The sequence below is a fragment of the Ochotona curzoniae genome, unplaced genomic scaffold (genome assembly GCF_017591425.1).
Source record: "Ochotona curzoniae isolate NIBS_2020 unplaced genomic scaffold, NIBS_Ocur_1.0 patch175, whole genome shotgun sequence".
Classification (NCBI taxonomy): domain Eukaryota; kingdom Metazoa; phylum Chordata; class Mammalia; order Lagomorpha; family Ochotonidae; genus Ochotona; species Ochotona curzoniae.
In genome coordinates this window covers 529,797-542,974 of record NW_024466723.1, presented here as the reverse complement: position 1 = coordinate 542,974, position 13,178 = coordinate 529,797, and the positions used below count along the sequence as shown (strand labels likewise).

The 13,178-nt window shown below is 52.6% G+C and overlaps 1 protein-coding gene across 2 annotated transcripts; it reads right to left on the bottom strand.

Moving 5' to 3' along the window:
- Nucleotides 1-26: 26 nt before the first annotated feature.
- On the bottom strand, nt 27-1,915 carry LOC121166551 (receptor activity-modifying protein 2-like). 2 transcript variants are annotated; one of them, XM_040995744.1, is made up of 4 exons: nt 1,813-1,915; nt 1,078-1,143; nt 578-689; nt 27-478 (listed from the first exon to the last, which is right to left on the bottom strand). In XM_040995744.1, the coding sequence occupies exons 1-4, from the start codon at nt 1,913-1,915 to the stop codon at nt 223-225; spliced, it is 537 nt and encodes a 178-aa protein (XP_040851678.1). In that variant the 3' UTR covers nt 27-222. The 2 variants fall into 2 exon arrangements, with proteins under 2 accessions (XP_040851678.1, XP_040851677.1); XM_040995743.1 differs by having other exon boundaries at nt 1,078-1,197; nt 1,813-1,884.
- Between the last annotated feature and the right edge of the window lie 11,263 nt (nt 1,916-13,178).

Genomic DNA, 13,178 nt, shown 5'->3' with positions numbered 1-13,178 from the left:
CTAGGAAGGGAAGGGGGCCATTGTACCCAAAAAATGTCTTTATTTAGAAGATTTCAGAACCCAGACCCACCTTCCACTTCCATTGCCGTGGATAGGGTCAGGAGTGAGAAAAGGGAGCAGGGAGGGGAGAGAGAGGATTACTGTGGGCCAGGGAGGAGGGTCAGCCGGCTGTTGAGAAGCCTGTGTCGCCCTGGGCCTGTGTCGTCCTGGGACTGTATCACCCTAGGCCTGGGCCTCGCTGTCCTTACTCCTCCACACCACCAGCGTGACCAGGAAGGGGATGAGGCAGATGGGGGCAATGATCATGGCCAATAGCACATCCTCAGGAGGGTCAGAGAAGGTGGGCTGCACCAGCGAGCAGTTGGCAAAGTGGATCTGATGCGTATCCATGATGACCCTCTCCGCCAAGGGGTTGGGAAAGCCCAGGCTGAAGATCTCTGCGCTGTGTTCCAAGCATTCTTGCAGATCACTGTATGGTCTGGGGGTAGTAATGGAGGACTTGAGTGAGGGACAGTGGAGCCCCTTCACTGGCTCAGCAGCCTGCCCACCAGCAGCAGGTCCGACTCCTGGCCCCTACCTGCTGATTACAGCCCAGTTGCACCAATCTTTTTCAATAGTGTCCATTTGGTTCTTGTACGAGTTCCAACAGTATACCACCATTGATTCATAGTTCACCTCCACTGTGTTCCCTGTGGGGACATAGGCTGTGTGGTGAGCATATCCCACCTTCTCTCCCACACCCTCCAGACCAGCTACTGCCCAAGGGGAAGCCCAGACCCTGGTCTTCAAACTTGGGAGCCCCACTACGAGTTCACCCAGCAGCGAGTACAGCTGAGCAATTCTTGATGCCTCTGGTGTGGACAGCTCTGGCCATCCCAGCCTGGCACCCTGCACAGGCACCCATCTGGGTCCAATCCTGCTCCATACTAGGCCACCAGGACACCAAACAAAGGCAGCTTGGTGGGGCAACAATGGGAGTGAGGCAGCCATTGGGAAAGGATTCGGTCACTCCCCATCAAACTGTCCTGGCTCTCCTCCTGACCCTAGGCCTCCCATCCACAGCCCCTGGGCACCCACCTTCAAACTCCAAGCTGTCCGGGGTGGGAAGAGACTGGGCCAGCGACTCCTGGGGCTTCAGGAGAGCTGTGGGAGACTTGGGAGTGGAGGAGGCAGTGGCAGTGATGTGGGCAACGGAGCCTGCAGTCGAGGGGGCATGTAAGCTGAGACCCTTACAAATCAAGGCGCCGGCGGAAGAAAAGGAGCAGTGCTCTGTTCCCCACCCCCCCCAGCCCCAAAATTCCACACGCACCCACACGGGAGAGCTCGATCCTGGAAAGAAAGTGGCAAGCACTAGCTCCTTCACTCTCAGGCTCAGGCGCGCGCACGCGCGTACACACACACACACACACACACACACACACACACACACACACACACACACACACACACACACACACACACACACACACACACACACACACACACACACACACACACACACACACACACACACACACACACACACACACACACACACACACACACACACACACACACACACACACACACACACCCCCCCTTTGCCAAGCTTGGACCTCCAAGACTCAACCCGCTGAGCCCCGGCCCCGCACCGAAGTGGGAAGCAGTCCACGCTGCGGCCGCCCCGAGGTGGGCCCGGCGAACCCGCTCGCAGGATGCGCTGCGCGCCGAACGAGTCCGCTCCCGCGCCCTGCAGCCGGTGCTGGCCCCAGCCGTCCACCCCATTCCCTTCCCGCGCCTCCCTTCCGCGGGGCCCCGGGGCTCCGTGCTCACCGCCCAGCAGAAGCAGGAGGAGGCGGAGCGCGACCGGCCCCCCGGCGCGGGCCATCGGCAGCCGAGGACCGCCAGCGGCGCGCTCCGGCCGGAGCGAGGCCATCGCGCAGCGACGGGGCGAGGAGGGGCGGCGGCGCTGAGCCGGGCCCGGGCGGGGGCGCCTATATCCCCGGCCCGAGCCGCAGGAAGCCGCGCCGCTTCCTCGGAGGGGCTGGGACGGCTGCGGCCACGTGGGGGGCGGGCTGGAGGGGGAGCCGCTGCCGCACCCGCCGGCCTTGGCCCACGCTCCTTCCAGCTCACCCCGCGGGGCTGGACAGCTCCCCTCGTCTCCCCACACTCGAGATCCTGTCCTCAGGCTCGGCCGCGAGGCGCTCAGGACCCGCCGGGGTTTTCTGCTGTGGGCTCCCGGGTCCCAGTCGCCCGCCCTCTTTCGGGACAAGCAGAGGAGATGAGCTAATCTGCTGGGCCTGGGGAAGGTTGAGGGGGTGGTCTGGGAGGTGCCGGGACCCCTCAGGGGGCTGGGGCCGGCTGGGCAGTGGGGGAAGAGGCCCTGCAGCGCCCCCTCCACTGATGGGAACCCCTCTGCCGGCCTCGGGAACTGGCCTGGCCGAACCAGGACCAGGGGAGAGGGGAAACCCAAGGGGGGGGGTCCCCGCTCCGAAGCGTTTGCTGGGTCCTAGATTCTCCCCAACCTCAATATGGTAGTGGCCGCTGGGCCCTGGGACAGGACTTCATCAGCCTGAAGCAGCCGAGGAGCCCCAGGAGCTGACTTGGCCATGATGTTCAAACTCCCAGACACACAGCTGTCTGCACTAAACTTCGATAATGACTCCCAGACCCTGACCCCTGGCTCTGCTGCTGCTGCTGTCCCCGTGCGTGGATGCCTGCTCACCACAAAAGGTCTTTCAGGATCTCTTTAAAAAATCTTCCTTTCTGGCTCTTGAGACGTGGCCACGGACACCCTGGTGTCCCTCAGCACCGCTGGCCCAGGGTCTCCTGCGGAGGATCACCTTTGCGGTGTACAGGGCCAAACGCAGCAGCCTTGGTGCCCCTCCTGTCCTATCCATGATTGTCCTTTTCTGGAAGGAAGCTAGAGGGAGACTGCTGGGGAATAAAGAGGGAGGCAGTGGCAAGGAGCGGCTGTTGTGACCAAAGCCCACAGCCCCCTGTGGGTTAGGACTGAAGTGGGCATCTGACGACAGCCAGTGCTGGGTTGCATGTGGGGCAGGATAGGAGGGTGGATTGAAAAGCAGACATTTGTTAGTCACTTGAAGGCAGATGCTTGTGTCCTGCTGTGTGGCCTTGGGAAAGCCACATGAGGTCTCTGGAATTGATGGTTTGCACATGGAGACTGGCTTTGTAGTCGGAGGGGAAAACGCAGGTGATTGGCTTGGAAATGCTGTTAGCCCAGGGTTGGGGTGAAGTCCGGGTCAGGATGAGCTCCAAAGAACTTATTAGTAGTCACCCCCGAATTTGGTAGTCCAAACCCTCCAGTTAAGAAAACTGGAAATTTTCTCTTCTCTTGACTTTCCTCTTTGCACTGGTCATGCCAGCTGAGTAAGCATTCTTTATTTTTAATTTATTTATTTTTATTGGAAAGGCATGTCTGATTTACAAAGAGAAGGAAAGACAGATTTTCCATCTGCTGGTTCACTTCCCAAAAGGCTGCAATGGCCAGAGGTGAGACAACTGAAGTCAGGAGCCAGGAGCCGCTGGGTTTCCCACACAGGTGCAGGGTCCCAGGCTTTGGGCTGTCCTTGACTGCTTTCCCAGGCCACAAGCAGGGAGCTGGGTGGAAGTGGAGCTGCCGGGACAGGGACTGGCACCCATCCTGATGCTTACAAGAAGAAGACTTAGCCATTGAGTCATTGAGCCATTGTGCCCTGATATATTTTTTTATTGACCCCCGAGGGCACCCTGCTTACAAGGTCTACTTTGGGGTTCTTGGGACTGATTCATACTGGGCACCTTTGTGGCCTTCTGTTTACCACCCTTGCAGCCCCATACATTTCCCTTCTAAGTTCACTTCTTTTTGCTAAACGAATGTGCTTATATATATTTACAAAATAATTAACATATAAAACTTTATATCCCCAATCTTGTCTCATATCCCATCTGTTTTGGATTTAAAAATAAAAATTCAGGAAGCGCAACACAATGGCTCAATTAGCTCATCCTCTCCTCGCAAACGCCAGGATCCCATGTGGGTGCTGGCCCATGTTCCGGCAGTTCCCATCCAGCTCCCTGCTTGTGGCCTGGGAAAGCAGTAGAGGATGGCTCAAGCCTTTGGCACCCTGCACCCACATGAGAGATCCAGAAGACTTTCTTGGCTCCTGGCTTCGGATCAGCTTAGCTCTGACTGTTACAGCCTTTTGGGAGGGGAATTAATCAGCAGACTGAAGATCTTTCTGCTTCATTTTCTCTCTGTAAATCTGCCTTTCCAATAAAAATAAATAAATCTTTACAAAGAAAAAGAAAGGAAACTCAGGGCCCAGTGTTGTGGCACAGCCGCATAAACACCCCATTTCAGAGCACCAGCTCCAGGCACAGCTGCTCCACTTCCGATCCAGCTCCCTGCTGATGTGCCTGGGAAATCAATGGAGGATGGCCTACGGGCTTAGGTCACTGCAACCACCTGAGAGACCTTGGATGGTGCTCTGGGCTCCTGGCTTTGCAATGTATAATGTGGCTGCTGTGGCCGTTTGGGGAGTAGACTAGCAGATGGAAGATCTCTGTTTCTCCTCTATCACTTTACCTTTCAAACCAATCAAGAAACACGCCATATATATATCACATATATGTATGTGATACATATATACATATCACATATATGTGTATGTTACATATATATAACATGAAGTGTTTCCTGATTATAAAATTATAAAATAAAGCCAATTCAATAAAATGAAACATAGGGATTTATTCTGTTGCTTTTAATCCATTAGCTTCAAAGAAAAAAAGGTCTGGATTTTTTTTTTTTCTCATGATACTACATACACATATTTCTCCTTCCTTTAAACCGTAGTGTAGTATTGACTTCAGACTTTTCCCTCCATTAGGCCCATGATAGTCTCATCAACTTTACTTGAAATGCAAAGAGACAGGCATGGGGGTAGCTTCCATCTCTTGGTTCACTCCCTCAAATGCCGAGAACGGTTCGGACTGGGCTGGACTGAAGCCAGGCACTTGGGAACACAATCATGGCCTCCCACATGGATGGCAGAGATCCAAGCGTTTGTGCCTTCACCACTGCCTCCCAGGGTGTGCATGAGCAAAAAGCTGGAATTGGGAACCCAGGCACATCGATATGGGTGCAGGCGTCCAGACTGGCGGCATCGCCTTGGAGGGCCAAAAGGCCACTCCAGTCCAGAGAGCTGGTTTTCAAGGCCCTTCCACATTCCCTCATTGCTCTGTCCCCCTCCTCACTCCTACCACCACCACCACCCAGGGCCTGCAGAGGAGGGAACCTGGTTCCAGTCCAACTGGAAATTGTCCTGAGATTTCCGGCTCCCATGTGGATTTTGATTCTTCCTGAGCAGGAATTCTGCTGTGTAAATTTCCCTTATTGTTACCAGGCAGCTGGAGGGCCGCCTTGCTGGAACCTTTAGAAAGAGGCCCTTTCTAATCTCCGACACCCCCACACCACTGGCACTGTCCAGCCAATAGGCTGCGGGGGCGCACATACACCCAGAACAACGTTGAAGGGAGTTGGGGGCGGGCCTGTACCCTGCAATCCTCCTGCAGTGCCTTCTGCAATTAGTGCACACAGGCTGGCCGCTTCCCCAGCTCCACTGAACTCAAGGCAAAATGTGAGGGAGCGTCGGGGTCAGCCGAGCCAGCAGAGACGCCCGGGAGGGGCTGGGAGAAGGACTCAGAGAGGGGGAAGGGAGGCAGCAAGAAGCAGCTGGGAGCTGCAGCCACAGGGCCAAACAAAGGGGCAGGGACGTGGCACTGTGTCTGTCCTAGCCTCCTCATCTTGAACAAGCTGGCTCCCCTGGTAGGGGGAGCTGGGGACAGGATAGCTGCTGCAGCTTAGCCCTTTGAGGCAGGACAGAGCAGAGAAGTGCTTAGGCCATGTTACTCATCCGCTGCGGAGGGGCTTGGCTGCAGTTCCCGTGTGCCGCCTCCTGTGCTCTCCCATGCAGGCACTTCCTTTTTTTTTTTAAGACTTATTTTTATTATTTGAACAATAGAGTTCCAGAGAGAAGGAGAGAAGCAGTAACAGAGAGAAATCTTCCATCTGCTTACTCCCCAGATGGCTGGAGCTGAGCAGCTCTGAAGCCAGGAGCCAAGATTTTTCTCTCAAGCCTCCCCTATGAGTTTGCAGGATCCCAAGGCTTTGGGCCATGCTCTGCTGCCTTCCCTGGCCACAGACAGGGAGCTGGATGGGCAGTGCAGCAGCCAGGACATGACCTGGCTCCCATATGGTGGGATGTAGTGGCTGGAGGCTTAGGTCAGAACACTACGGTGCGGGCCCATGTGTGCTTATTCTTAAAGCCTCACCTTCTCCACAGGCGAAATGGAGACTTGAGAACAAAATTTAAAGTCCCAGAGCAGAGCGGGATTTGAACATCCAATAGCTCAGGATGGAAGTTTCCGTCTTAGCCATTTTCAGTCCCCTTCCACCACCACCCCTCCATCTCAGAATGCTGATTCCTTGCCAGGTCCCCAGAGGGAGAGAGAAGGACAGAGGGTCACTTTCAGGACCAGTCTGACTCCTCCAAAAATTAGGACTTCATCCCACGCACACACAGCCTCATCTCCCTCCCTTCCAGGCTATGCTGGCCCGTGACATCCCATGAAAGAGAGACTGTTTTTCTGAAAAGAACTCAGGACTGATTTATAAGAATGGCGCTCGGACAGCGTGACTACAGGGGACTGTGGCCAAGTGACCATGGCCCATGCCCAGCGTGTAGAGAACACATCTAGTCCCTCAGCACCTCGGGTTGACTCATGGCTGCTGACAGGAACAGGATGCGGATTGCCAGGAGACCTTCTACCTCTGCTCAGAGCATCCCCAGTTCCACTCTGCTCTGCTCCCACCAGCCCAGGGACTGATGTTCTAGAATGAGGGGTACTTGTGTTCATTTGCCAAGCCCTGGGTATGCCAGAGAGTATTTTCTGCTCACACTGTCTTCACTTGGGGTTCATAGCCACCCGCTTCACCAACAAGGACACAGAGGCTCAGGAAGATTATAACTTGTTCAAGTTCAAGCAACCAACATTGAAAGATAATCCAGTCCTGCCTGATACCAGAGCCTGAGCACAGAACTTGGCAGGTGCAAGCTGGCTGTGCACCTCGGCACGGGGCCTTTCCCCACTCAGTAAGGCCCCTCTCTCTGGATTGTGCTTTCTCCACTTGCACACAAAGAGAATCTAAAAAGGCCATCATGCATTATTAGATGTTCCATGAAAAAAGATCTATGACATGGGCCCGGCGCGGTGGCGCAAGTGGTTAAGGTCCTCGCCTTGCAGGCCCGGATCCCATATGGGCACCGGTTCTAATCCCGGCAGCCCCGCTTCCCTTCCAGCTCCCTGCCTGTGGCCCGGGAAAGCAGTCGAGGACGGCCCAAAGCTTTGGGAACCTGCACCTGCGTGGGAGACCCGGAAGAGGCTCCTGACATCGGCCGTTGTGCTCACTTGGGGAGTGAATCATTGGACGGAAGATCTTCCTCTCTGTCTCTCCTCTCTGTATATCCGCCTTTCCAATAAAAAAAAATAATAATAAAAAATCTTTAAAAAAAAGAGAAAACATTCATTTCTAACTCTTTAAAAAAAAAGAAAAAAGATCTATGACAAAGATATCTATTTCTAGATTCCCACAAGGATCCAACATGTTACACAGAGATGACAATTAGCGCACATGAACTGACCACCTGCAAGCTTAGATAAAATAATAAACAACAGTTTGCCCATTCATCAAATGGGGATGACATAACAGATGCATGTTAGAAAATAACAAAGCACTTAAAGTGCAACCACAGCCTGCAGTCATTTGTATATTGTTATTATTTTGAAAAGATGTACAGAGAGGAGAAAGATCTTCCATCCACTGTTCACAATGACCGGAGCTGGGCTGATTTGAAACCAGAAGCCAGGAGCTTCTTCTGGGTCTCCCATGTGGGTGCAAGTTCCTAAGGATTTGAGCCATCATCCACTGCTTTCCCAGGCCACAAGCAGGGACCTGAAGGGAAGCGGAGCTGCTGGGACATAAACCAGCACCCGTATGACATGCCTGTGCTTACGGGTACAGTACTAGCCAGTTGAACCATCACATCGGCTCCTGGTATATATTATTATTTGTGGTTAAAGGCATGCTCTTTAACCACTTGCGCCACCGCGCCGGGCCCAAAGGCATGCTCTTTAAGATCAAGCAGACATGGGTTTGAATCTCAACTCCACGGTTGTCTAAACTGAGTATCGCTTCTTATATTAATTTACTACTCTGACCTTACCACCCTTTTACTTTTGTTCCTTTAGTTCTTATTTGAAGGACAAAAAGACGCTGAGTTTTTCTGTTCACTGATTCACTTCTCCAGTGCTCACGAAATCCGAGCTGATATAGCTGATACAGGAGCCCCTCAGTTTGGTCTCCTATGTAGGTTGTCTGGACTCAAACTCCTGAGCCAGCATCTGTCATTTTCCAGGGTCTGCAAGCGCAACAGGGAGCTGGAATCAGGAGCAGAGGCAGGACTCAAATCCTGGTCTTCTGATATGAGATGCAGGCATCCCAGGCTGTGTCTTAACTGCTGAATCAGATGCCTGGCCCTAAACTTGTTTTCTGGCTTGCAAGAGGGGCCTGCTGGCGTGTGCCTTGCCGAGCAATGGACACAACGCACGTCAAGCATGGAGCTGCAAGCCCGGTGCACGTGAGAGATGGAAAATGCTCTCCTAACGTCCTGCGCATACACTTCTACTGACAACTGTTTTCTAAGACATTCTGGGATCTTTCTCATAATGTTATTCTCACGTTATACAACATCCATTCTTATTGGAAAGAATGCAGACTTTGGAGTCAGATGGATTGAGCTCTGGTTTGAATTCCAGTTCCACATGCTGATAAGACAGCAACATGAGAGGGGCTGGTACAGTGGCATATCAGATGAAGCTGCTGCCTGCACTGCAGAAGTCCCGTGTGGGCGCTGGTTTGAGTTTCAGCTGCTCCGCTTCTGATCCAGCTCTCTCCTTATGGCCTGGGAAAGCAGTGGAGGATGGCCTATGTCCTTGGGTCCCTGTACTCAACATGGGAGAGTCTCAGAAAACTGCTGCCTCCTGGCTTTGAATTGGCCCAGATCCAGCCGTGGTGGTCATTTGGGGAGTGAACTAGCAGATGGAAGATCTCTCTCTCTCTCTCTTTGTCTCACTCTGCCCTTGGAATAAATAAATTAAAAAAAAAATTTTAAAAGAAAAGAAGAAAGAAAGAAACCAGCAAGTGGCCGTGGACAGCATTGTCAGCATCTCTGGCTGACATCCTCCTGACCTTCCTGTCTTAAGCATTTGTAGGATTTGTACAATGACAATCCTGCTAAAGGTAGTCTGAAACGTGCACACGTGATTTAGTGTTGCTCATTTCTGCAGTGCCATGGGTGTGACCTGCCAACGTATACACTGTGGGTAGAATGGTCACTTCTCTTGCTGTCCCATCGTGGCCGTGGCGTCAGTAGCTGCAGCTGGTAAACCAGGCGAGAGGGCAGGAGAAGGCAGAGAACCAAGGGAAACTCCCTTTCCTGTCAGGCTGCGATTTGTTTGTCTCGCACACAGGCTGCTCCCTGCTGATACGGGCTCTGTCCTGTGTCCCGCTTGAACTGGCATCTCCAGAGCACAGGAAACGAGGAGCCCATTAACGCGGAGAAGCTGTTTTCCTCTGCATTTACAGACAGACCAGAGTCCCAAACAGGCATTCTCTTTCTGGCGCCACTGGGGAGAGCATACGGCCATGGAGAGGGTCCAGAATCATGACGTCAGAGCTCTAAGGCTCCCGGGAAGGGAGGAGAAATGGTGGAATGGTTTGGAGCATGGCTAAGAGATCGCAGGACCGAGTCCAAATCGGCTGTCAAATTTACTGGCCGGATTTACTGGCTGGAGGATCCTGCTGCATAGCTTAGAGTCCCTTAACTTTCTCAGAGATAGTTGACTTCGGATTAGATAAAATAATCTGGAGAAAGTACCTAACACAGTGGCAGGCTTGGAGAGCTTTTCCCTCTCCCCGCTATGGCTGAGGATCCCAATGGCCAGAAAAGAAGCACAGCTCATTAGCTGTCCACCCATCCATCCACCCACCCACCTCCCTCCTGGGCTACTTCCCAGACATGGTTGTGCCAAAGGCGTGTCCTGAGGGATCAAGGCCCTGCATTAAGTGTGACTGCCCAGAGAGCAGTTACAGGCAGCACCACCCCGGCTTAGGGGGGAGGGAATGAGGGCGAGTCTGGAGCGTTGACAGCACAGCAAATCAAGACAGGAATCCCACCCAAGGAATATCCCAAAGAGAAAGTCCTTTCCTGTGGCAATTATTTATTCTGCCGTTAACAAAGGCTGAGGAAGGCTTGTCTCATACTTTGGCGTGGAGGCTAGGAGTCTAAATTTGTTAAGAGTCTAGGACAAGGGTTTATTGTGGGCCTGTTCTTGCTTGCTGAATGACCCCCTAAGTGACCAGGGGTCAGGCGCTAAGTACCTGAGATCAGAGGACAGCGTGTCCTGCGGGGAGGGTGGGGGGGAGCGGGAGAGCCTCCATGGGCTCTCAACTCACTTTGCAGCTATGTTGGTCACTAAGGGTTCAGGGCGGGGCCTGGCATTTCAGCTGGCCCCACCAAGCCCTGGTGACCTGGGGGCAGGCTTGTGGGTTGTGCTTAGCTGTGTTTGTTTGCTTCCTTGCAGCGGGGTGGCCGTTCCCTGCTTCTGGGTGGGACCCGGGGAGGGGTAGCAGGGAAGGCGCTGGAACTTCCTCCCATCTGGACAGCTGTGTTTACACTCGCCTGTCAGGGACCATGGGGTCCCCCCACCTTCTCAGTGTTCAGTGTCCACTCTGAAAATCCCCCTTTGGTGTCCCTGTGGGCTTCTCAAGGGAGGACCAGAATGGGCCATGAAGGCAGTAGACCAAGGGTACGCTGGGGTGGAAAGGGAGGAAAGACTAGGGCACGAGGCTCTGAATTCTGGGCCATGCCATCATCTCTTTTGCTTTCTGCCAGTGGCCCCGGGGGCCAGCAAGGGACAATGACGAAGGTATAGCCCTTAGAGCTCACCCATCCTAGGAGGAGGCCAACACATGACCGTCATTCTGCATCACTGGACGGAACAAAGTCTTGCTTTGTGTCGGGGATGCAAGCGCAAAAGCAGAGAGCTGTGTTCCCCGGAGTTTCCCCGATGGCCGGTGGTCAGGGGTCCTCCTGGGAGAGCATGTTAAAACCAAGGAGATTATGGTGGAATACGGACGAATGAAAGAGGATTTAAGAAGAGATAAGTAAATCATGCTCTTCTTCTCCAGGGAGCAAACTGAACTGGTATTAATCAGGATACTAATGTTGCTGGCTTCTCGGCCAAGCCCACGAAAAGGACTGCCAAGGCGGATCAGGTGTCAGGTTTCAGAAATCATACACAATTTATTTTTCCGCAATAGGGAACTTTCATTAAAAAGACCAGCCCTGTTAGACGACTCGGCACACTTTGTCCAGTTCCCTTCAGCCCGAGGCCTCCAAGCGAAGAGTAAGATGCGCTGCAAGGAGCCAAGGGTGACACAGCTGTTGCTTTCTCCCGTTGACCGCCTGGGGGTGGAGTTGGGAGGACTTGGGCCAGGGGTAATGGCTCTGTTTTTCCGAGGTCTGTGAGCTGACCACTTGCCAGTAGTTTTTCCACGAATGTACAGGACAAAGACGCGAAGGGCTGGAAAAGCAAAAGTAGAGGCAGAACAAGCAAAACAAAGCGTGGCTGATAGTGTCGCCAGAGAGAAAGAGAGCGAGTTGAATTTACGAGCCAGTGAGTCTGGACTCAGTAAAACTCTCCTGTCACAGTGAGGAGGCAGCAACTGGCAAACATTTCCCCCCCCAAGAACACCAAACTCACACTTATGAATGACATGGAAAGTTGTTTTATAATCCTCCATTGAATTGGGATTACTAAACCCTGTGCTTTGTGTCTCCCCTCCCCATCCAACCCCAAGTCCCGTGGTGGCTATGAAAGAGGTAAACAGTGTGGAAGCGAGCAGAAAGTTCCGGAGGTGGAGTATCCCCAACGCCCTGGAGGGCTGGAAGTTTGGAGGAGGAGACAGAACACGACTGAGCTGCAGCTTTGGCACCGAGTCCTTCAGCTGCCTTCCTTTGTGCCTTGACATGGTTCTGTCACCTGACTTTCTTTAACTTTTTTTTTTTTTTGGCATTCCTCTCTGGCTCCTTGGCATGGCTTGCTAAGGCAATGGCAGTCTCTCCTAAGGCTTCCATCACCGTGCTAATGGTTCTCAATTCTCTTCTAAAGTCTCTCACCTTACATCCAAACCTTTTATCTCCTCTCACATAATCCACATTCTTTCCATGATTGCTTAGGTGGTGCAAGAGTCTCTAGCTTGGCAACCGTTGTAATCATCTGAGATGCTTATAAAACAGCCCAAGCCTTCCCCCAGGCCAATGAATCAGACCTGCTGGGCATTCAGGGTGGTTTTAGTGGCGAATAAAGTTCTCCAGGTGATTCCAGTGTAAGCCAACTTTAAATCGCTTATCTACAAGACACTGGAAGTGGAAAGGAACAGACTACAAATTACAAATATAAAGCAGTGCTTGCCAGCTGGCGTTGCAGCACAGTGCATTAAGCCGCTGGTGTGATATCAGCATCTCTCCCCAGAGTGCCAGTTCTACTCTTGGCTGCTTTCCACTTCTGATCCTCATTTCCTGCTAATAGGCCTGGGAAAATAGGGGAAGCTGGCTCCCGTACAACCACATGGGAAATCTGGGAGGAGCGCCTGGCTCCTGGCTTTAGTCTGGCTCTGACCTGGCTGTTGAAGCCATTGGGAAAGTGAACCAGGAGACGGCAGAGTTGCCTCTCTGTTGCTCTGCCTTTCACATAAGTGTATTTTTTAAAATGGAGTAGTTGCCTTGATTTGGTAGTTAAACTGATGGAGGCAATGGAAAACAGCCAAGTCAAAATTTGTGATTTAAGGGAAACAGCTCTGAATGGGGAATCCATGAACCCAAAGTTTAAAAACCGACAGGGAATCTTTCATGAGGGTAGTACAAATACACAAATTCCTTCATGCCAGAACAGTCTACTATGCCAAATTGGAACCAGCCCTATGTACTGCCCAGGGTTGCCATCAAGGTTATTTTAAAAATTAACAAACATAACAAAAAACAAATGTGGGCCTGATGCAATAACCTGGTGGC

What these genes read in the sequence shown, in the direction of transcription:
- LOC121166551 (XM_040995743.1), bottom strand. Translation starts at nt 1,867, where the DNA reads ATGGCCCGCGCCGGGGGGCCGGTCGCGCTCCGCCTCCTCCTGCTTCTG. An exon ending in CCTCCTGCTTCTGCTGGGCG is followed by an intron (nt 1,198 to 1,812) that starts GTGAGCACGGAG and finishes CCTCGACTGCAG; the next exon opens with GCTCCGTTGCCCACATCACT. An exon ending in AACTGGGCTGTAATCAGCAG is followed by an intron (nt 479 to 577) that starts GTAGGGGCCAGG and finishes TACTACCCCCAG; the next exon opens with ACCATACAGTGATCTGCAAG.